At 49.9% G+C, this 23,451-nt stretch overlaps 1 protein-coding gene across 10 annotated transcripts in view; it reads right to left on the reverse strand.

Annotated features, from left to right (window-relative positions):
• The window catches only part of SH3PXD2A (SH3 and PX domains 2A), a 269,266-nt gene that overhangs the window by 19,772 nt on the left and 226,043 nt on the right, over nucleotides 1-23,451 (reverse strand). For all 10 annotated transcript variants that reach the window (XM_077125918.1, XM_077125916.1, XM_077125915.1 and 7 more), the window contains one exon: nucleotides 2,662-2,775. In XM_077125918.1, the coding sequence (XP_076982033.1) occupies nucleotides 2,662-2,775 (114 nt within the window). The remainder of the gene's footprint in view (nucleotides 1-2,661; nucleotides 2,776-23,451) is intronic.

Here is a 23,451-nt window from a genome sequence, read left to right on the forward strand (position 1 = left end):
AAGCATGGGGCTTTAGCAACTCAGAGGTCACAGATCTAAGTGTCAGGGAGGCCTGGCTCTACTACTCAGACTCTTACCCAAGGACTCTATGCCCTGCTTGGTCACTCTTCCCTCCCACCTGTTGCCAAAAATGGGGAAGAGGGGCTAGAGGGGAGAGGGTCTGGATGTGGGAACTCTTAGCTGGGGGTGCACCTGTCCTAGGAAGTGACAGAGGGGTGACTGTGGCCTAGATCATGGTGTTGATCTGAGCCTACCTCGAAGAGGGCAGGCCAGCACGGGGGGCTGTGGGCCCCAGGGCAGAGAGCTAGGTTCTGGATGTGGCTCTGCTAGCAATGGGCCTGGGGGCTCTGGAGAGGTCACATGACCTCGCTGGGCCATTTTCTCACCTGTGTCTGGCGATGGAGCTGACAGTTCACTAAAGCCCCATGTGAATGGGGGGAGAGAGGGTCTCATAATCTCCCTGCCATTCACTGCTCATATTTCTAAATTCTGCACAGCACACCCAGCTTCAGGAGAAACATGAACATACTCCAGAGTGTTCGTTAACAGAAATAAACCAAAAGGGCCAACTGTCACTTTTCTTTTCAAAGTAATGAAGCATGAGCTGTTGGGAAGCTTTGACAGGACAGAGGCTTCCAACATCTGTCCACAAGCACAGAGAACCGATGATGGAATGGCAACAGAGCTGGGGCAGAGATAGCCAGAGAGGGGACCAGGATGGCCTCATCTCTTGGGCATGTGGCTGTAGGTGCAGAAGGACTGGCAGATGCATCAAACTCCTGCAGAGCTGGGTGGGAGATGCCTGAGGTATGATGCTGGAACGCACAGCAACCCAGCTATTACCAGAAGTACAGGCATACGGGACCTACTGAAATCATGCAGAAGGACCTATTTTAAGGAGGATCATCCTGGGCGCAGGCGATGATTTAGGTACGCCTCTCCAATCCCTGAATGGAGAGCCTGCACTGGGTGCTGGGTTCTGAACTCTGCCAAGTCCTGGCTAACACTCACTCTGCACAAAGAATCCCCTCTCTGTTCCCACCCCCTCAGGCACTTTTCTGCCCTGGACCTCTGCCTTTTCAGTGTCCTGGTCCTCCACTATCTGCCCAACATGTCTGCTCTGACCTCCCCAGCATAGTCTCTCTAGCCAGGGTCTCTGATTCCACATCCAAACCATGATCTGAGAGCCGAGCCTTGGGCTGCCAGCATTCTAACAGGCATTCTAACAGTATTTTTCGTGGGGAGGCTGTGTGGCCCAGGGGGGAAGAACAAAGGAGGCAGACCAGGTTCTAGCCTTATGAGAGCAAGCACATAACTAAATGTCTTTGTACCTCAGTTCCCACATCTGTACGGATGGGGACAGGGACATGTCTTCCCAGGGAAGTGGTGAGGGCACGTAAAGCACTAAGCTGAGTACCTGGTGCTTTGTAAGCCATCAGCACACCACAGCTCTGGTCATTTCTCAGAGATAGGAGGGAGAGCCTGGGTACTGGTGACACCTAGAACAGACCCAGCACAGGGGCTAAGACCCTTCCTTGCTGTAGCACCCAGGAACCAGAGATGAGGTGGGATGTAGGCTCGGCCCCATGAGCCCTTCCTGACCTGTCACCAGGTAGGAGCTCATGGTGGGGGTCAGGGCTCTGGACAAGGAGCCGAAATGAAGCATTTACAGAGGAAGAAGGGTGCGGTCCAACCATCTGCTGGGTAAATGACATTTAGGGGACGGATGAAAAAGGAGTGTCACTTTGTGAGATGCTTATTTTGGCCTGGGCAGTGGGAAAAAGGGGATGGGGGAAGAGGGGTAGGTCTGGCAGTTGCCTAGTCCTGGGTAGCAGGCCTCTATCCCTGTGGCTCTCAGCTGTGCCCATCTGGACTGTCCCCCCCAACTGTTAGGGAAAGCATTCTTGCTGCCAGGACATGGGAGGTTTGGAAGACACTGTGAGCAGGCAGCTGGGAATACCTGAGTCGCGGTGCAGGTCTGGGAAAAGGAGGTGCAGACCTTTGGAAAGCAGTGGGAAAGACCCAGAGCAACCTCACTGAGCTAGGGCTAATCAAACAGGCTAATTCTGCAAATACCTGAGCATCCCCCTAGTTTCCTGACACTGAGAATGGACAATAGACATGGCCTCTGCACCTGCACCCCTGTCCAGGCTAATAGATGCACAGTCCAGAGGCTTCTGAGCACAATGACACAAATACACAGAAGCAGCTGTGAGCACACAGCCCCTGTGCTGCGGGGAGCTTGACTCTGGGGTGGGGAAGGCACAGGCACCCCTAGGGTTTCTAGGGGAGAGGGAGATTTGGGGCACCTAGTCCTAGGATTGTTCTCCACAGTCTTTGCCACAGAGTTGCCAAAGCCTGAGATCCACACCCCCAAGGAAAGAATTCTCCATTTTTAGCCACAGGTGGGGCCCAAAGGGACAGGCCTGGGAGGAGAAGTAAGCGTGTGGTGTGGCCTCAGTGAAATGGGGTTCTCAGGGAAGGGGCTGGGACACAGCCCAACTCTCTTTAGGGAATCTGACCAGCAGATGGTTTTAGAGAGGAGTGGGAAAGCTAACCCCAGGAGGGTTGGAGTCACTCCTGGGCCTAGGAATGGGGTTGGCAGCCAGCCCCCACCTCACCTCACATCTCCCCCCTTCTCCGGGACATGCAGGCCTTTACCTTCCCCAGTCTTGGAGGTGTTGATGTCTGAGTCATCCCGAGTGCCATTCTGGGCCTCCAGGTAGGTGGCAGGGACCCAGCCCTGCTCCTCAGAGGTGCTCACGAACCACCAGCCTGCAGAGACAGGAGAGAACATGGCATGAAGGTGCCATCAGGATGGCAGCAGAGCCTCCAGGTATGTGGCAGGGACCCAGCCCTGCTCCTCAGAGGTGCTCACGAACCACCAGCCTGCAGAGACAGGAGAGAACATGGCATGAGGGTTCCATCAGGATGGCAGCAGTGCGGTGGGAGCCCAGGAGGGGAGGCACAGCGTGGAAGGCAGGACCTGGCAGGCTGGGGTGCCCAGCACCAGCCTCGAGGAGCCCATGTCTCAGAGGAAGAAAAGACCCGCATATCCCCAAGAAGGGAGCCCCACAGACTGCAATCTGTACTTAGATGAAGAAATAAAAAAAGGAAATGGAAACATCCAGCATGTAGAAATCTACCTTGTGGATGAGGCATAGAGCTGTCTCTAAACACAGAAACAATATAGGGTCTTTCAAATCCATCAGGAGCATCAGTTCGGCCTGGAGTTCAGCTGCTTTCTCTGCTTTCCAAGGTACCCAGGAATAAATGTCTCACGGAGGCTTTCTGACGGGTCAGCTGCCCCCTTTGCCACCACAGGCCAGTGGCACTCTCACAGTGGTGCTACTCATAGCTGCCCTTCATGTGCACTGACGTCTCCATCACGGTAAGTGGTGGACTCTTAATGCCTCCTCACGGGACTCTTAACAACCATGGCCTAATGATAAAGGCTCATGCCCTTCGTTTGTTCATTGATTTATTCAAACAAACATTTGCTGACCAAAGTCCTCTGTGAAATACAAAGACAGTAAAGACACATATCTGGACTCTAGGGCAGGTCAGAGTTAATGGGGAGGAGGCTGGTCCTAGAGAGTAAAAATCCATCATCTCAAACCACTACCACCCTGTGAGGTAAGTACATGGATTCACGTCATCCTTGTTTCATGGACAAGAAAACCAAAAGAGGTGGCCCTGAGGTGGAAAGGTAGGGAAGGGACCAAGCATGGCAGACAAGAGGCTCAGGTCCCTCTATGCACAAAGGCACGTGTTTATGGAGAACTGAAGGATGGGATACTGGAAACCAGTCTTGCCCGCATGTGATGCTGCCAGGTGGTATCTGCCCCTTACCCCTCCACTGTGCCCTCCAGGGATCCAGGGGAGGTAGGAATAATCCGGGAGGGCTTCGGGGCAGAGGTGGGCCTTTGAAGATTAGTACAAAGAAGGGTGGGTCCTCCCGGAACTGAGTGGCAGAGAAGTGCCCAGGTGATGACTCGGTACCAGGTCTTGGGAGGTAGCTAACTGCCTTAAGTCCCTTCCCAGAAGAACTCTTCACAGATCCCTTCTTCTTGCCTATCTCATTCTGATACTTCTTTGCCCCATCTCCCTATAACCCCCCCACCCCCCACCAAGATAATATGGCCCAAGTTCTTGTTTCTGCTCCTGACAGCTCTCCACTGCCAAGTCTAGACTGTTTCCTGTCGAGAGCCTCTGGGGCTTTTCCTTGGGTAGCATCTGAGGCCTGGTCAGTGCCCACATCATTGAGTGGCTGTACTCTCTTGGCCTCTAGGGGAACATTCTCAGGAACCCCAAAAGTATGGGCCAGAAGCCCCAGCTGTCCTTCCACAGACTGGCAGGAGGTCATGGAACAGGGCTTCCACCATCTCCTAGGCTATCTGCCATGGGACCTGCCTACCTGCCACAGAAGAGGCACATCTGGACAACCATCTGATGGCACTGTCATCTTTCCAGACACTGTAATGACTCAGGAGTAGATCTGTGACCCAAGCAAGGCTACTCAGAGGGCTATTTCAGAAACTGCCATGTATGCTTGAGTGTCTGAACCCTAAGTCATACTACACAAACGAGAACTTGTAGAGGGTATATGGGAAGAGACAGCCTGAGAATTAAGCTGTTAAAGCAGCAGCAAAGTCAAGAGATGGGGGGTGGGGAGGGAGTAAGCGGGGAAGGAGTCCCCAGTGAACATCATTTGTGCTCCTGGCTCCAGCTGTGCTGAATAAAGCTAGACCAACCCCCGGGACTTCCTAATTAAAATGAGCCAACCAATTTCCCATGCTGTTTTTAATTTTCCTAGAGTTGAATTTCATTCACTTGAACTGAAGCAATTCTCACTTATGCCATCCCTAACCAGCAATCATTAAAGATCAGAATGGAACGTCCCCCATCCTGATCCAGGTCTAGAGATCAAAGGTCAAGTCAGCTGGGCAACTCTTTACCAGTCCTCAGTGGGTGAAGACTGGCCCCTCTGTGCCACTCTGGGTTAAGTGGTCACTCCCCAAGGTTCTGCTCCAGGGTAATCTTCAGGAGCCCAAAGAGCAGTTGCCACAGATCCCACAAGGCTGCCCAGGAGTCCCTGTGAGGAGACTCTTGAAGTCTGAAGCTCATGCATGACTTCCCAGTCCCAGGTTCCAATGCCAAGGGCAGACAGTTTTGGTTCCCACATTTCATCCAGACCCTTCCCAAACTGACCACCTTAGGTTCATCCCCTAAGCCCAAGCCAAGTCCGAGTGGGCCAAGAGATGCCCAGAAAGCCTGGCCTCAGACAGGAGCCCTTCCTCCTGGAAGAGAGGGTTTTCCCAGGAAGGGCCTGGGCTCGGGCCAGGGATTTTATTGTCATTGGACAAAATGGGGATGTGCCTCTAGGAACAGCACAGCTTGGAAACATGTGTCTTACTGAGGATTTGCCAAGATCCCTTCACACCCAGTCTCCTTGGCCTTTCTTTCTGCACCAAGGCATGCCCCTGCCAGCTCTTCTCTGAAACAACTGATTTATTCCCCTGGGAGAATATTCTCTCCCTCTCTTTGTGTGAGCCCATGGCTTCCCAGGAAAGCAAGCAAGTTGGTGGTCTCCTGGAAGGCGGGGATCACTGTCTTTTAAACCTTTTCTGGAATTTGGACTCCACAGTCATCCTCAGCAGATGTGAAGAAGCTAAGCCCACTCCAGGGGCACCAGGAGGGTTGTGGGAGGGATGTCAGGGAGGATGTCTCAGCTGTGGGTGACTGTGAGGGGGAATTTCCCCATCAATCCCACTCACGCTTGTCTGTGTCCTCCCTGATCTACTGTGACCCTAGCGTCTGAGCCTGCTGACCTCTTGTTCTTGCCCACACTCTCTTTCCTCCAGCCATCTGGAGGGCCGGCCCCTTATATCCTTGAGTCCAAGGGCCTCACAATCCCAGGATTTTGGTCCTTTCTCTGCTGGAGGCATTATTTTCCCCACCCCCTTACTCTACTGACCAGGTGTTTGGGAACTTTCTTTGCACATGCTGTTCTCTCCCTTTCCCCAGGAGCAAGAGATCTGGGATGGAGGGGTGGATCTGGACTTGTTGGCAGCAAGTAGCTCCTGAGGGTAGGCAGACTTGGCCTCTCTGCCTACTTCTGCCAAAAAAGGCCTTGGCACATGGGAGGGGCCTGGGCAGAGCCTTGCCAAGGGACCGATGGAATGGCAAGAGATGGCCATCTGGGCAGGGCAATATGATGCTCTGAACCTCACACTGCTTGGGGGCTCCATGAATGTGCTAGAATGGTCTGAGTCCTTCTCACTTCAAAATCTCCAGAAACCCAGGAGCTTATGAGGAACGTGGGCCCAATTATTGGCTAACTATAAGCATCTCTTCACCTCCTATTCTCCTGGAACAATTCCTAAGACTAGGGGCAGAGATCCCCTTTTGTGGTCCTCATGACTGGATGATGCCTAGAACACTGGCCCTGAACACATGCAGAGTTGGGGTTGTGTGACTTCAAATCTCAGACCCTTGCATTGAGCTCTACTGGTGCCAGAGATGGCAGTTCCAGAGAAATTTGCTGCTGGCTTGGCTGTGGGCATTCCACTAAGCAAAGATGGACAAGACTCCAACACTACCCCGGTGTTCATGGATTAATGGGGTTAAGGTGAGGATAGCCTGCCTGCCCTGGCGCCATGCAGACCTCCCAGAGCCCTGGCACAGGTTACCACTGGGCCTTGGGGCAGGCTCCCTGGGCTTGCTCCTACCCACGGCTGCTGACAGGCCTTTCTCAGATGCCAGCAGCTCAAACATCAACTGCTGCAACTGGGACTCCTTCCCAAGGTCATGGCTGCTCCACCGAGGAGCAAACAGAACCTGAACTTGTAGGGATAGCCCAGCTGACCAGGAAGGCTCTGTGGTTGACACCTGAGCTCCCAAGCTCACCTCCAATGCACAAAAGAGGTGTTGTCTTCTTTCTTACAGTCTGTGGGTGTGAGTTAGGGTAGGTGTGGACAAGAACATGGGAGTTAAGTTATGTACACGTTTACATCTGTTGGAGCCGGTAAACAGGAACATGGGACAAAAGTGTGTCTGCTTGTGTATGCATTTTACATAATAACTCTTATGGCCAAACACTGAGAAGGGCACTCTGTGCCAGGCACTAAGCTTAACTTATACTTAATCTCCAAGAATCCTGGAAAATAAGTGCTATTATCATGATCCCCACTTTACAGACGAGGAAGCTGAGGCATGGATAGACCATGTAACCTGCTCAAGGACAGTTAAGAACAGGCAGAGCTGGGCTTCAAATCCAGGCAGTTCTTCCCCAGGACAATATTCTTAACTGCCATAGAAAGTGGATATGGCACATGTCTGCTGCATAACAGTGAATCCTCATGGATGTGCATCCCTGAATGCTGGTACCCTGTGTATGTCCCTGTCTATGAGTGGACACATCCACATTGCTAAGCATGTGTTTTGTATCTTGACCATGAAATTTTTGTATCCTGGAGTGTCTGCATGCTGGCAAGTGTGCAGAGAAGGTAGGGTTTAACAAATGAGTACGACTGTTGAATCATTATATTGCTATTTCTTTTAGTCTCCAGCATCTTAGAGCAGCTAGGAATAAAAACCTAAAATGGTGGAACTGTAACCCATACCAAATTCTGAAATGTGTTCTACAACTAATTGTGGTGATGTGCTTTGAAATTTGTTGCTTTTTTTGTATATCTGTTATTTTTCACAAAAAAGAAAAAAAATATTTCTTCTAGCCTCCAGTGTTTTGGAGCAGCTAGAAGGAAAAATTTGAAATGGTGGAATGGTAGTCCATAACAAACTCTGAAATGTGATCTTTCTACTGGTTGACGTGTACTTTGAAAATCATTGATTTTTCTTTGTATATATGTTATAGTTAACAATAGAAACATTAAAAAAAAAAGTCTCAGGGCCATCCTCAACCTAGCTTCCATCTTTTGGTACACACAGTTTCCCAGGCCAGAGGTTCCTCTCCTGTCCACACTTAATTTATCTTTAAAAGTCCACAAATAGGGTGGGCTGTGGAGGCTCAGCAGGCAGAGTTCTCGCCTGCTATGCCAGAGACCTGGGTTCGATTCCTGGTGCCTGCCCATGCGAAAAAAAAAAAAAAAATCCACAATGAATCCCTCCAACTGATCTGCAAATAAATTGGTGTGGTTGTGACTATAAGCGCTTGCCTACTTTACCCCCAGGGAAGAACTGAGCACACAGCAGGTAGCCTGGCAGATGAGGAAACCAAGGCCCAGTGCACGGGTGCTGGAGTCACACACCTGAGTCTGAATCCTATCTCTGCCAGTGACTTGCTCTGTGGCCTCAGGAAAGTGACTCAACCTTTTTGAGTCCCAGTTTCCTTATCTGTGAAATGGTAAGAATACCATCTCCCTTGCAGGCTGATATGAATATTAAATGAGAGAAAGAACAACACAGGTACACAGCAGGTGCTCACTAAATGGAAGCTATGAGCTTTACTGAGTGAAAGACTAAGCTACACAGGATATGGGCAGTTAGACGCCCAGCACTCATGGACGCTGGGGACATCACCAAGAAGATGGGTCTGAACTCCAAGCTGGCCTCCTAGCCTTCCTCTAGCATCCTCCTAGTCTCCTTTCTTGGGAAAGTGGCTGAGGATTTACTAAAGGACTTTTTAACCTTGGGATGATGAAACAGTCATACCTATGCCCAGATGGGGGCAGCTCTTCCCCAGCTTGGCAGTCAGGCTCTTTCTGACTACCAGGTGATTGCTCAGGCAGGTCTTCCTAGCTGATGTGCCCTTAGACTGGCTGAGATTCCTCCCAGAAGGAGGTGGGGGATTTAGGAGGTAGGGGTTGGCAGGAGAGGGGCTACCATGCCTACTCCCTTGAATGGAAAACTGGAGACTACTGTGTAAGGACCCTGAGAGAAGATCCCCCGTACACTTGATATGTAGGGGAAAAACCTTCATTCCGGGGTCTCTAAGCCCAGTTTTGGGGGGGAAAGCCCCATACTGGGAAAGCTGTCCCAAACTGGCTGATCCTCTGAAAGCTGCCCCCTCCTGGCCTCTCCGTCCCCATCAGGGTCATGTTTCTACAGTGGCAAAAGAGGAATGTCATTTAGCCAGGCTGGCTCCTAAGCCAGAGCCCAGTCCTTTCCAGAGGCAAAGGCCCAGAATGAATACCAACATAACCTGTTGTCCACAGCTGGCCCTGCCAATGGGTCTCTGCAACAACCCACTTCACAATGGCCCAATGGCTGAGGGAGCACCAGACAGTACTGGGTGGCCTAGACTAAGCTCAAGTTTAAGGCAAGGAGAGAAGACCCCAAACCCAGACAGAAGTAACCCAGGCCCAGGAGCCAGGTGCTCTCACCTCCAGGTCAGCATAGGTCTTCAGCAAACTAGCTAAGGTAGGGAACCTAGGAACCTTTGGCCAGTTTCAAAGCCCTCTCAGATGGACTCTGACTGGGACCTCCCAATGCTGGCATGGGGGAGGGGGAGAGGATAGAGACATTGAGAGTGGAACAGATTGAGATGCACAGAGACAGAGAAAGATTGAGAGACTGAATCAGAGATGGAGAAGATAGAGGGAGGGGTTGGGAGGGCCTAGGAGAGGGCCTGGGGGCCTTAGCCTCTCTAGGAGGAAGCCCAGCCAAGGGTGGAAGGAAGTACTCCCAGGCCACTGCTCTCCCCAGGGTGACCAGGCCACAATGGCCTCCTTAATGAGGGGGATAATAAACTCATCAAGGCCAGAAGAGAGGCCAGCTGCACACAATTAGGACGTTAATAAAGTCCTCTGAGGTCAGCCTCGGACAAAACAAAACGGATGGTGGAGGAGGGGAGAACCCTGTTCCTTCCTCTCTCTGCAAATCTTCCCTGTTCTTCGAGGTGCTGTCCTTCCTGAACTCTTCCCACACTCTTGGCCTGCCCTGCTCACCTAAGAATTTGGCCCCCACTCCCTAGACAGACTTTGGTTTGGATCCCAGCTCCGCCACTTACTATGCTGACCTGGGGCTGCTCCTCTCTGAGTCTCATTAGCAAATGGGGATGACATTTCCTGTCCACAAGGGTTGCCTGGTATCATGGAGGCATAACCAGGAGCTTATTGCCCAGCAAGTATTTACTGAGCACATACTACATGCCAGGCCCTATCCCAGGCCTGGGGCCATGGCAGCCAACAATACAGGACTCAGGTTCTCCTTCCCCACCTCCCCTCCAGGCCTGTATGGCACACAGCAGGGCACAACCACAGCCTGTGCCCTGGCCCTCTGGGACCAGCAAGACCTGGGCTTCAGGTTCCCATGCACAAACCCAGAGGAGCTCCAGGTAGGAGGAGACTCAAGAGTTAAGAGTTTGGATGATTTCCAAGCCTCACCTTTTCTTCCCTCTGAGTTATTCCAAGCCCTTCACTTGGGTACAAACACTAATTAATTCAAAAATAAGGATCTGCAGAGGGCTAACTGTACACCTAGGCCCATGCTAAGGGTTTTGGCATCCAGATGGAAAAGGGTGGGCAATGGAGCTTGGACAAGTATAAGATAGTCCCAGGCCTCAAACACCTTATGGTCTTCCTGATGTGAATTTGGGGCCCAGGGTGGTGGTGGTGGAGAATGGGGGTAGACCCATCCCTCCACCTAAACTCTCAGCCATCACCCTGATTTGCCACCTGAAATACCTCCATTCATGGCTGATATCTCGAGGTTTTGTCTTCTTTGGAAGGGTGATATTTAGGCTCTACTGTGTTCTTTGTTTGGAGCAAGTTTGGAGAAGAGGAGGGGGGAAAATATGTGAGCACCAAACAGAAAGGGACTGAAGGGGGCCTGGTCAGGCCAATGTCACCAGCACTGTCTACCTGGCCACACCTGCACAAGGCCGGACTCTAAAAGGATAACTTCTGCCCTGGACCCAGCCTGAACCCCTTCCCATGACCTTGGGGCAGATCTGAAGCTTCTCCCAGGGAGGGACCCAGGGAAGTTGGAAATGCAGGCTGCCCTGGCATGCTGTAACTTTAAGAACAGCAAAATGCTGTCTACCCTTGGCCAGGCCTCCCCATGGTCAGAAGGCTCTGTCACTGCAGCTTTTGCCAAGACATACTCCTGCTCTCAGCATGCAGTCTCCATGGTCCAAAGCAAACAGGAGTGGGTAAGAGGCTCCTCTAGTCCTTCCTGCAGACATCCACACAGCCCCTGCCCTCCCTGCCTTACACACTTACCTGGTCCTGCCCTCTGGTATGCATACCATTCAGTTGCCCAGGGCCGCCTCTTTGCCCAGATGGGGCTCCGAGGCCACCAGAGCCCCAAAACCTTCCCTACGCACCCGAGGCCTGGATTCCAAGACCATTAGCACAGGCTGCTATGTCACTGTTTGGAGGGCTTGGCAGAGTCATAGTGAGATCACAGTAAGAACTGAGCTGCTGCTGCTGCCTCTCCTCCAACTTGGCCCCAGCCTGCCCCTCTCACTGGACAGGCCCAGAAACCTAGTGCTAGGGTGAATTCCAGCCAAGCCTACAAGGCTATGGTGGGTCCAGGCAGGCAGAGGGTGTAGTAAGGGTGGACGTGGCCACAGGTGAGGCACCCAAGAGATAGCCTGACTCATTTGCAGACAGAGAGGGGCACCTGACAAAATGACAGAAGAGAATAACGATTTTAAGCTAAGGCTCTAGAGTCAAGCTGCTTGGGTTTAAATATGAGGGCTGGTGCTAACTAGCTGTGTGAATCTGGGCAATGGCCTCAATTTCCTCAGCCATAAAACGGACCTGTACCTACATCTCACAGTGTTGTTATGAATGAATCCATGAAAAATACTTAGAATAGTACCTGGTTCCTAGCAAGCTGCAATAAAGACCTGTTATTAAAGTTTAAGTGCAAACCACAGGGAACTTAAAAGTGGAGCCAAGACCTCAATGTCCTCTATGATTGGTGGCTAGAGGGTAGAGGCAGGGAGGCAGGTGGGTTTTAGTGTCTGGAGTCTCTAAGTGGAGGTAGAGAACGACTCTCTTCTTGATGTTGCTGTCATTTAGCCTTGACCTTGGAAGATCTCAACTGTAAACTTGTTGGTCTGGTTGTATGCCTGCCATGGGTCAGGGGCAAGTGGAATGGGGAATACAAGATGGCATGAGATTCCTTGGGAACCTGCAGAGCAGTGGAAATGCAAGTGTGTGAGTTATGGCATGGGGCTGCTTGGTGTAAGTGCGGCAGGGGGAGCTATGAACACCACAGCTGTTGATGTGATGCAGCGGCAGGAACTGCAGCATCCAGAGATGCAACTGAATAGTCATTCAGGAAAGAATTCTTAGAAGAGGACACTTGATCTGAACTTTGGATAAAAACTGGATGGGAGGGGAGGTGATCCACCTGGAGGCACAGTACAAGCAAAGCCAGAGAGGAGGGGTACGTGTGGCTCAATCTAATCATATGCAAGGTGCTTCAGGATGGGAGGTTATCTAGACCAAAGCAAGAGGGGCACTCCCCTTCAAAGTCAGGGCCCCCCAGCTACCCTATTATAAACCAGAGGACAGAGGTGTATGTATGCCCGTGGCCAGAGATCCCTGAACAGAAGGCAGCTCAGAAAGGATAGAAAATACAAAAGAAGTTTAATTAAACAATATAATTGTAAATGATGAGAATGGTAAGGGCAGATGTAGATAGAAAGGGAATGTTCTGGTGAGACCCTCACAGATGGAGGGAGGAAACAAGTGAGGTGTGAACCTCTAAGAATCTTGCTAGGAAGGTTAAATTTTCAGAGACAGAGCCTTGAAAAAGTGCTGAAGGTAACAAAAAGGGCATTTTCCCCTTATGTTCCAGGACAAGAAAGAGTAAGTCTTCAGGGCCAGGGCACGGCTATGAACAGACTAAAGGAAGTGGGTCTGCAGGACCCTCTCCAGGGAGCACTGTTTTCATTCAGAGCCACCAGGGACATGGTCAGCTATCACAGAGATGTGATGAGGGGAGCAAGAGCAGAGTACACAAAATGGGCACAAGTCCCAACCTTCAAAGAAGAAGAAGGTGAATTCTGGAAAGATTAGCAATCTCAATACTGGTCCTGATCAAGTAAGAACATGGGTCACCAGACGGATGGACTGTTGGAGAGTCTGGAAAGGGGTTACAGCTCTCCCCAGGCAGAAGTGTCTAGAATGACCCTGCAGGAGGGAATTGGCTACCCTGGATTCTGATAATGAGAAAACCGCTGGCCTGGAGGGTGGAGGATGTCAGTTAGATATCCAGGCCCCTGGGTCCCTTGTGATTACAGCAGCAGGGCTGTACCCACAAATACAGATCAATGACTGATCATACTCAAAGAAAGTGTGATGATGCCCTGGGTACAACCCAGAGTGGAGTTTCCACTGACAACCTGTTCTGCTGCTATGCTGGACATTTTAATCAGTCCCAAGATGAGGACAGAGATGCTGTACTGGTGACACCATTTCATTTAGGCCAGGATCAGGAGCCAACAAAAAAGGGCCTGAACAGATGGTAATGACAAGTGAAGTCTATTAAATAAAGAGATGAAAGGACATGGCTTTGTACAGGGATTCAGAGTTCTCACTTTGGGGAGCAAGAGGGGAGCACTATTAATAACAGTGCCCGAGTAGCAGGCGCACACTGGGACCGTCTGGGGTGATCTGGACTGTGTGGGTTGCCTTACTGGGCAGTGAGGATGAGAAAGGTCCAGGAGTTTTGGTAAATGTAAGTTCAATAAGTCTACTTGGAGAAGTCTCTTTCATCTTAGACTGTGTTAGGAAACACCCAGAAGAGTGATTGACCCAAGGTGCATGGTGAGGAAGTGACAAGAGCCAGGATTAGCCTCCTGGTCTGACCTCCCTGCTACCCTTAAAAACAACTCCAGCCATTCATTCTTTTGCAGATGGAGACCAGGATTGCCTGCTCTTTCTATTAGTTCCCCAAATTTCCATCTGACAGATGAACAAGGAAAACTGGTCCCCTCTGTTTGCTTCCCCTCCAGTCCATCAGTGTCTACAGAGAGGATGCAATTCTCAGGAGTCATGAGTTTGGCTTCCAACCCCCATACTACCTTCTTTCCAGAGAAGCAACACCCCCACCCCCTTTCCGGAGAAGCAAGCTGGTAGGTAGCTTGCAGGGCCCCCACAAGTTGTATGCCTCCCTCCTCAACTTACTCTCTCTGAGCCCCTTGAACGTGGTGAGGCAGGACACCTCGGCTGAAAGTTTTATGAGACAAGTTCTTACCCAAAGGTTTGGCCAAAGGAGAGTGACTTTGGATCAACATTTCTCAAATCTCAGATGTTTCCACACTATGCACAACTTCTGCCATTATCTTGGAAGTATACACTGTGGTTCTCAAAATATATATAAAGCAATTTGCTTTTATTTAAACAAAGTAACTTATTAAGGAAACTTCAGATCATCACCACGAAGAAAAAAAAACAAAACACAACTAAGATCACAGCTCCAATCACGAAAGCGCACACAATGAGAACAAAGCAATGTGGTAACTTTGAGCTGTGCTGTTACCAAGAGGCTGAGCCTATAGCCTGCTTTCTCTGTTAAAAACAGGGAGATGAGAGAGGGGTTAAAGATACTTGAATGTCAAACTGTGATAAATCAGAAGGCTTGGAAGAGAACTGAAAGGGGACTAACTTTTCTTGCTGTGCGATGTAGAAGTATCTAATGTTGCCTGTCTGTACCATCTAAAACCACCTCGTATATCATGGTGTCGAGTGTCCTACATTTTAGGGAATACTGAATTAGCATGATGTTTGGTCATGTAAAATGGTTGAAAAAAAGAGCGCTTCAGTGTCCTGGTTGATGAATTGGGAATATTAAATAGCATGTACTCCAGGGTGACGAGAGAGAAAAAAGAATGGCAAGCACCCAGCAACGTGCCTGGTGCTTTATACATACATTTCCATTCTGGAGAAGAGAGAATTCAGAGAAGCATTGTAGTTATTGGTTATTCGAAATATAAGGGGTTATCTTAACTCTTTTAATGAGCTGACTCCAATGCCTAAGAGCTATATGTGTATGAGCATGTGCACTTTTCCCCTTTTTGCTAAAAAGGGAGGCTTCTGGGCCCCAGAATTGAGTGGTTTCAATTTAAAGCCTTAGGCTAACAACCACCCCATCCTTCCAGTCGAGTTCAGCTCCTCTTCAGTGGGGGCAAAAATAAAAAGGGGGCAACTTCAAATTTAAAGACCATTTCCATAAACAAAACAAACTCACTCCACAATCTATCCTCCCTCTAAACTCCTATTTAATTTCTGGGGAATTTAAAATAATGGGCTTGCAAAATCTGGTAACTGCTTGACATGAAAAACTCTCTGACAATGCGGATTCTTCTTTGCTGTGTGGGGAGCAGCCACAACGAATATTGATGTTTTTCCAGGCTCCTTTCCCAAGTGGAGTCTGGGGACCACTAGTGTCACCCTAGGAGGCTGTGGGACACAGACAGTACCCAGGAGGGAGCATCCCATTTGGGGTCCTGTAACTCTGCATTTCTTAAACATGAGGCATTATGGAAACCAGGCAGGCAAGCAATTAACCTTGGTAACACCTGATCAATGTTTTCTTAATGTTTTTTTATTTAAACTGACTTTGTTTTAAAGACGTAAAATAAATGCAATTTTGCTTGGGAATGTAAAATGGTACAGCCATTTTGAAAAGCAGTAATGGTGTTTTCTCAAAAAGTATGACCCAGCAATTCCACTTCTAAGCTTATACACAAAGAAAGTAAAAAGAGGGACTTAAACAGATATTTGTACACCAATGTTCATGGCAGCATTAGTCACGATAGCCAAAAGGCAAGAACAACCCAAATGTCCATCTTGGGTTGGATGGATGGATAACTACAACGTGTCACATACACACAATGGAATATTCATTTGGCAGTAAGAAGGAATGAAGTTCGCAGTCATGCTGCAATATGGATGAACCTTGAAAACATTATGCTGAGTTAAATAAGGCACATAAGGACATATACTGTATGATTTCATTTATATGAAATATCTAAGAATTGTAAATTCATAGACATAGTAAGTAGACCAGAGTTTATCAGGGGATGATGAGAGAGGGAAAGGGGGAATTGTTGTTTAGTAGGTATACAGTGTTCGTAAATCTTGGAAATTTAAAAATAAAAATTAAAAGAAAAAACCATTTTCCTATGCTTCATTAAATGGAAAACCAAGTATACCTTGGTATAAAGAAAAGCTAACTCAAAAAATGTATACAATGAAAACAAAACTAAGCTATGAAGTTCTAGGAAAATATTAAGGCAAGCTCTAGCAAGATACTAAATGTGGACAAGCTTTCCTCCTGGTTAAACAAACACACAAATGATGTCAGCAAGTGTTAAAGAAGTATTAACAGCACAGGTGCCCGAAATGGAGACTTTCCCCTTGAGCTAATGTGAAATGAAGGAGAACCAAAAGGGAATGACAGTCTCAGATGGGATCCAATACCATTTAATGCTGCGTTCACTAGCACACATATTCGCATTTTCCACACTCTGGGAAACGCTGATCTTGCAGGAGGAGCTTTGGGTTAAGAATCTGCAGCCCCTGGTTCAAACTTGAGCTTGACCCAATATCAAGCTTTGAGATCTTGTGCAAACCACTTACCCTTCTGAAATTCACTTTCTTCATCTGAAAAATGGAAATCAAGTCACCTACCCCTATAGAATAGCTATAAGGTTAAAAGATGGGGGGTGGGGGGTATCCTTTGAAAAGTCCCCAGGTATAGAAAGAAGGGGTACAGGGGGTATTATTCCAAGTACTTTCAGGAACCCATCCCAGGAACCCATACTTTCAGGAACCCATCCCACTATCCCAGACTGGATAGTGGCTTATCTGTGGCTAGCAGAGAAAATAAAATGAAAATAAATACACAAATAGGCAATTTTATTTTATGGTTAACCCTAGCAATAGCCACATGGGTTTTGAAATATCACCCCCATTTTATAGATAAGAAACTGAGGAGCAGAGTGGCCACACACTGGCTGCAGAGTGACTATTCAGTGGCAGAGTGGGATGTGGACACAAACTCTTCACGGGTTCTGGGAGGAAACTGTCCTGCTTTCTTCATACTCACTCATCTAAACAAAGCTTAGAACTCCCAAATGTGTTGGTCTCTCTGATCCATCGCTGTGCCCAGACCTCATCCTTCCAAACCGCCATCTTTGTAACCTTCCCATGACTCGCCCCCGGCCAGGATTCTGCTCTCCTGCCTTCCTGCCTCCACAGCACTCTGATCTTAGCTTTAGGTAGGCGATCTTTCACAGACCAAGAGTCCTCTGAGGACCAAGGCCGAGTCTTGCTCATCTTGGCCTCCTTTCAAGCCCATCTGGCTTCAGTTCTTTATACAAAAATGAGGGGCTCAGTAAGTAGCTATTGAAAATGAAATGCAACGACAGATGGGCACAAGGCCTTCTGCCTTCTTGGTCCTCAGTCTCTCCCCAGACCAGCTCCTATGGTTCAGTTTTTCAGCTCTTTGGCCCCTGGGCCAATGGCCCTGCAGAAACCAGTGCAGCTATTCAGACTCTGGACAGCATCCCCAGGCATGGATGAGCACTCCCAGCTCAACTAGGAGGACCTGTCCATTGGGATGGAGGCACAGAGATTTTTGTTGCTTTTGTAACTTGCCCAAGATCACCCAGGAGGCTAATACCCACTCCCAAGCTCTCACAGTTTGCTTGTATATCTGATTGGACCACTTTCATCTTGGACCTCTCCCCTTACAGGAATGGAAAAGCAGAAGGAGACACCACAGGCCAATCACCAGGGATAAGCCCACGCCCTGGGTGAGGCTCCTGGAGGAATGTGGATGGCTGCCACCAGCAGTCACTCCCCAAGCCCATGAGAAGAGGCCCCACGGGCTGCTGCAGGTCTCCACTAGGAATCCAGGTGCCACAGTTCCTATACAGGGAACATGAACAAAGCCCTTCTCCTTGGTGGGTGCAACTCAGAGCTCTGGAATGGGCAGCACCAGGGACCTGCTCCCACCTCCTGACTGGGGAGAGGGGGCTGTAGAGCTAAAACACCAAAAAATAGTTCCCTGCCACCATGGTGCCCTATATTCAGGATCACCAAAAAACCCAACAGAAACCCAGAGGATTAGTCAGAAAGCAGCAGGGTGTATGGGGAAGAACACAGCAAATCACCTAACCCCTCAGCCTTTACCTCTCTTATCCGTAATGGAAGTCACAACACCTGTACTTTATAGGGAGTCCGTGATGATTACAAGAAAAAATGTCATTCAGTTCATTCCCTGACATGGCAGGTGCCTTAGTAACTCCTTTCTTGTCCTTCTCATAGGTTTCCGAAATAGGTTTAATTAAACCCCAAATACCCTTGTCTCTCCTGGAGCCCCAGGTAGATTTGGGGTGATTTAGAAATAGGTACTCTCATTGAAGCTGTTTCTTCCTGCCCCATTTCTCTTCCCCTTTGCCTGCCTCTGGGCAACATCTTGTCTTCCTGGTTACCAAGAACTGGTCAAGTGCAGATTTTACCCCAACCAAGAAGAAAACACCATATTCATAGCAGATTCACCCCTAGTTCAGGTGTTCCAGAGACCACTCGGGTTTCTTATTCTAGTGACTTGCCCCAGAGAGCGAACAGTAAGACAGTGGTGCTGACACCCATGAGCACCAATGAGTGAACCAACTTCCCCCATCTCTACTCTGTCAATCTCTGATGTCTCCCCTGCCGCCTTGACACCCATAACCCCTTAGGGATCACAGTCCTCCCAGCCTGGCCAGAAGCAGGTAATTGTCTGCTTCCCCATTCGAAGTCTTTCTTGCTCGGCTCTGTGTCTCAGTGCCTGGCACACAGCAGGAGATAAATGAAAGCCTAATCTCCAGCTCTTGACTGCACACTTGTTCACTGGTTTGCTTGGTTTTGGCTTTCTCCACCCTCACCTTTGAACCGCCCCCACCATAGTTCAGCAGGAAGATCCTGGGACCTAATGGCAGAAAGAAAGTGTAGGAAGCTGGGGACTGTCACTAACCTAGCCTGCCCTACATATGCTGTCTCTTGGCCTCCCTGGGGTCATCCCACATCCTTAGAGTCCGTGGGAGTGGTGTCAGGGTGGGGGTGTGGGTAGGTATGAAAGGAATCAGATAACAGAAGTTGGGGGTTAGGGGTAGGCCATGAGGATTTCCCCCCTTTAAATATACCTTGGCAATGACAGGCCCAAGACACCGCCAGCTGAGTGTCAGCCCTCAGCCATGGCAGGCTATAACCACACTCCCCAGGAAGTGAACAATACTGTGTCATCAGCTCCAGCTCTCCAGCTCTGGCTGGCCTTCCAACTGGAATGCAGATGTCTCCATCCCTTATTCTCTGTCCTGGTTTCTGGATCAGAGTTCCTTCCCAACCTGGGAGGCAGAGCATGGCAATGAGGAGTGGTCAGCGCCCCTGGGATTCAGAATCCTCTTCCTAGCTGCCACATCAGCCCCGAGAAGGTGCTCTGGCCACCTGAAAGTACAGGCTCTTTAAATCTAAGAAGGCAAGTTTGTGCTGCGGTGCAGTGAGGCCTCATGCTTTTTTAAACTCTGGAACAGAGGCAGCTCCTTCGAGGGTGACTTCAGTAGTGATCCGCCCTCCCCTCCAATTTTTAACTGTGTCACTTCCTCACAGGCTTGGAATGCCCCTTGCCACAGAGATTCCATTTAGTCAGAGTTCACCTTCTACCCTAGGTAAAATAAGTTGCTTTGGGATTATTCACTTCTCAGAGATGATCCTGGCAGCCACCCTGTGAATCTGCTCTGAGAAATAACAGCCTCTTTGCCCTCATCTCCTGGCCTAGCACCTGCTACACAGCTTCAGGGCCTCCAAGAAACCTGAGATCTCAGTCAGTCTGGACACTGGCTGGTTTGCCTTACAGGAGTGATGTCTCAGGAGCAGAATCACCAGCCTGGATTAACACTGGGAAGGCAGAGTTAATCCTGGGCCCAGAGTAAGGTGAGGATATGAGACAATTTCAAGGCTGGGGTTTGGAAGCAGAATTGGGGTTAAATACTCATAAGGGAGGCACAGAGGCAGGACCTCTGGATGGCTTATTCTCCCTGTACAAAACCCCAATGATGAGGTCAACTTCCTCTCTCTTCTCCAAGGAAGAGTTGGTTAAAATTCCACCCTGTTGGAAATGAAGTCTCGACGTTACCAACTCTGGTTCTGCCAAGGTAAAGCATGATCCCTCATGTCAGTTCTCAGGGAAGCAGTACTGCTTACACCCAAGGGTGAAGGAGTTGATCTGATGCTTGCCCAGGAAGTGCCAGTTGAGGCAGGAGGAATGGGATGAGAAGCAGGCCCCTCCAGGGCTGTGCTGGGGCCAAGAGGGGTGAAAGCCTGATAATGTGTTTCCTTTAAGTGATGGTTAAGATGCGCTGAGCCACCTTCCTTTACATCCTGACCTCATCTCTGCCCCACCCCCAAACACATGCCCCAAATTAGGAAAATGTCAGCTTAAAAGCTAGTGGACAAGACAGAGGTGAGGAGGTCCTGGGTGACAGGAAAGATTCTTAGAAAATGGGGTTCTCCAATTCACCCCAAGGAGGAAGGGGGGCAGCAAATAGGATAAACAACTCCTCACCCCAATACCCCTATTACCAGTACGGGTCAACCGAGTCCTCTTATGCTGAGCCTTTGAGCCCCTAGATGGCTTGAATTCTCTTTAAGCCCCAAAACTATTGCTTTCACAGATCTTATTTAACTTGAGAAGGATGGGGGAGGAGGGGCCAAGGAAAACTGCATTCCTCCCCATCAAAGCCAAGAGTCTAAAGTAATACTTCTGGTTGTAACTGATCTGGGCCTGTTTGTGATTAGGCCCCTTGCTCGTTTTCTGGCAGGGCAGCCCTGGAACCCCGTGGCACGACCGACTGGGAGAGACACCCTTACTTACTTGGACAATCTTGTCCTCATCTGACATGACCAACAACGTCCCTCAGTCTCTGCTTTCAGCAGTTTTCCAGGGCAACTCTCCAAAACATTATTTTAGAAAAGGGGGAAAGAGCCACCCCAAACCCTGGCCATGAAATTCCACGACACTAATCATATTCCTCTGTTCTCCCACTGTCCTGGAATACAGGAGCAGCACCCGCAGTCCTATTGGCCAATGCAAATTGAAGGAGAGAGGGAGGCATGGGATTGGACCGTCTTCTTCCTTTGCCGACTCTCCTCCTTTGTATCAGGGGAGAAGCACAGGCATGGGAACACGGATGCAGGCACACACCCGTGCATGCGCGTGCATGCACACACACACTCACACGCAACCATTTGCTGCAGAGCACAGAAGTAGCTCAGGTAAGCTTAAGACTATTCCTCAGCTGTTCTTTCTCCAGATATTTAATCTGTGAAGCATTTGGCCTCACAAAGTCCATTCCAAAGATATCCAGCAGCCCAAGATCCCTGTGATCATCATTACAAATCCAGGGATGTTTGCAGCCAGTGACCCATTTGGCTGCCTGGGGAGAGCTGGCTGAAGGCTTACCCACACGGTCAAATTCCCCTGCCTGATCCCCCTGAGCTGACACTGGTTTGTTCTTGGAGCCCTAGAGGTCCAAGGGGGATCAAAGGCGCTCAGGAGCTCCAGAGATGAAGGACCTGCTTTCCAGCCCAGCCTGGTATGCCTGCAGAGTGGGGGAGCTTGGAATCCTGAAAGGAGCCTTGGCCATCACTTCACACTCCTAATCAACCCTCCATTCTGCAGGTGAGGAGAGTGACATTCAGAGATGTAAAACGACTTGTCTGAAGTCACCTAGTTAGTCAGTGGCTAGGCTCATAGACTAGACAGAGGTCCTCTTATGCAAAGCCCAGTGCTCTTTCCATGAAGGCATACCACCACTCTGCCCATTCACACGACACCCTGAACACAACACCAAACAGCAAGAACCAACCTAGTGCCTTGGGCAAGAAGTGGGGGGCTGGAAGTAGCAGAATGTCGTGCTGGGGCACAGGAAGATCACCTGGCTGGGCCTGCACGGGAGAAACTTCAGCCAAGGCGGCAGGTGCTGGTGCTGGCCCTGACCCAGCCCTGCATCCTCACCACACGTTCACGCTGCTGATTAAGATGAGCAGCTCAAAATCCTGCTGTAATCAAAAGACGGGGAGCACAGCGAGTGGAGAGAGGGCTGGGACCTTATGACAGCACTGGATAGAAACAAGTGAGAGGAGACAGTGTCCAGAAACACAAGGACCAAATGCCTGACCACCTTTCTGGGGGAAGGGGGGAACAAAAGGGACCAAGGAGGCAGAGCGACTCCCAGCCGGCCAGTGGTACAGTCCCACCTCCCCTGTAGTAAGCCATCGCCTCCCACCTGGTAGACCCCGGCCCCTAGAAGTGGGGGGAGCCCGCATTCTCAAGTTGAGATATCTGAAGCTGATTTTGCAGGGGGAATGTTAACATGTTTAAAAAATAAGTTTCTTTGAACACATGGGGTTGAGGAGTTGCTGGAGGACATGCAAGAGTCTCTGAGGCTTGGTGGCCTATGCTTTGCCTGCCTCAGGCTCTCACTTTAGGAAGAGGATGAAGGGCCCAGGGGAAGGGAGTGGCAGTTCAGCAGGGAAGGAGCTCAAAAGCCTGCCTACCCTCTTCCCCCAACCTGGCACTAGCCACAGCCCTCCCTGGGGCAGGCTGGGCCCTAGTCAGTCAAGGGGTACAATGAGGAATGCCGGGCTCTGAGCTGGCAATGAGGCATCGATGGTGTCAGGGGACACCATCCTGTCTCAGAGACAGCCACGTCTGCACTACAGCCCTGCCAAATGTGCTGGGTGACAATGGGCCAGTGGCTTCACTTTTCCAAGCCTCTGTTCCCTGCTCTGTCAAAGGAGGGGTGTGGGTAGATGGTCAGAAATGACCTTCTCCGCTTGGTGTGAACGAAGGGGGACAGCTTTTCTTTCCAGACTACTTGACGCCTTTCAAGGGCCTCTGAAATCTGCCCTGCACATGGCTGTCTAGCCGTGTCTGTGGATGTGCAATTCTTCCTCTCTTAGACAGGCCCAGGCTCCACTGCTAGACCAGACCTTTCAAGCTGCCTCCACATTTCTGCATGTGCCATCCCGGTCCACTATGCAGGGAACACTCTCCCCTTTCCACCTTGAAAGTTACCTGGGGTCTGCTCCTTGTTGAAGGCCCAGCTTCTCTAGGAGCCTTCCCTGACTACCCAATCCAGGAATGGCTCCTACCTCTGAACTCTGATGGCATAATTTCTACAGTATTCATGAAAAGCAACAGAGCCCAGAACAGATGGTACCATCTGCCTGGGTTCTGCCAGCCTGCCCCCTCCACAATACTGTCCATTCCCAGCAACACCCTGCTTTCTGCCTTACACAGTGAAGGTGCATAGTGAATAAAATCAGCTCACTGCATCGGGGCTTTTCCCTTGCAGGTAAAAGAGAGACCTCTAGAATGTGTCACCTTCAGCAATGGGAAGACAAGAATGCTGCTTCTTGTCAACTGCTGCACCCACCACAGGGCACATGGTAGGTGCTTGTGGTTGTTGAATGACTGACC

The sequence above is a fragment of the Tamandua tetradactyla genome, chromosome 13 (assembly GCF_023851605.1).
Source record: "Tamandua tetradactyla isolate mTamTet1 chromosome 13, mTamTet1.pri, whole genome shotgun sequence".
Taxonomy (NCBI): domain Eukaryota; kingdom Metazoa; phylum Chordata; class Mammalia; order Pilosa; family Myrmecophagidae; genus Tamandua; species Tamandua tetradactyla.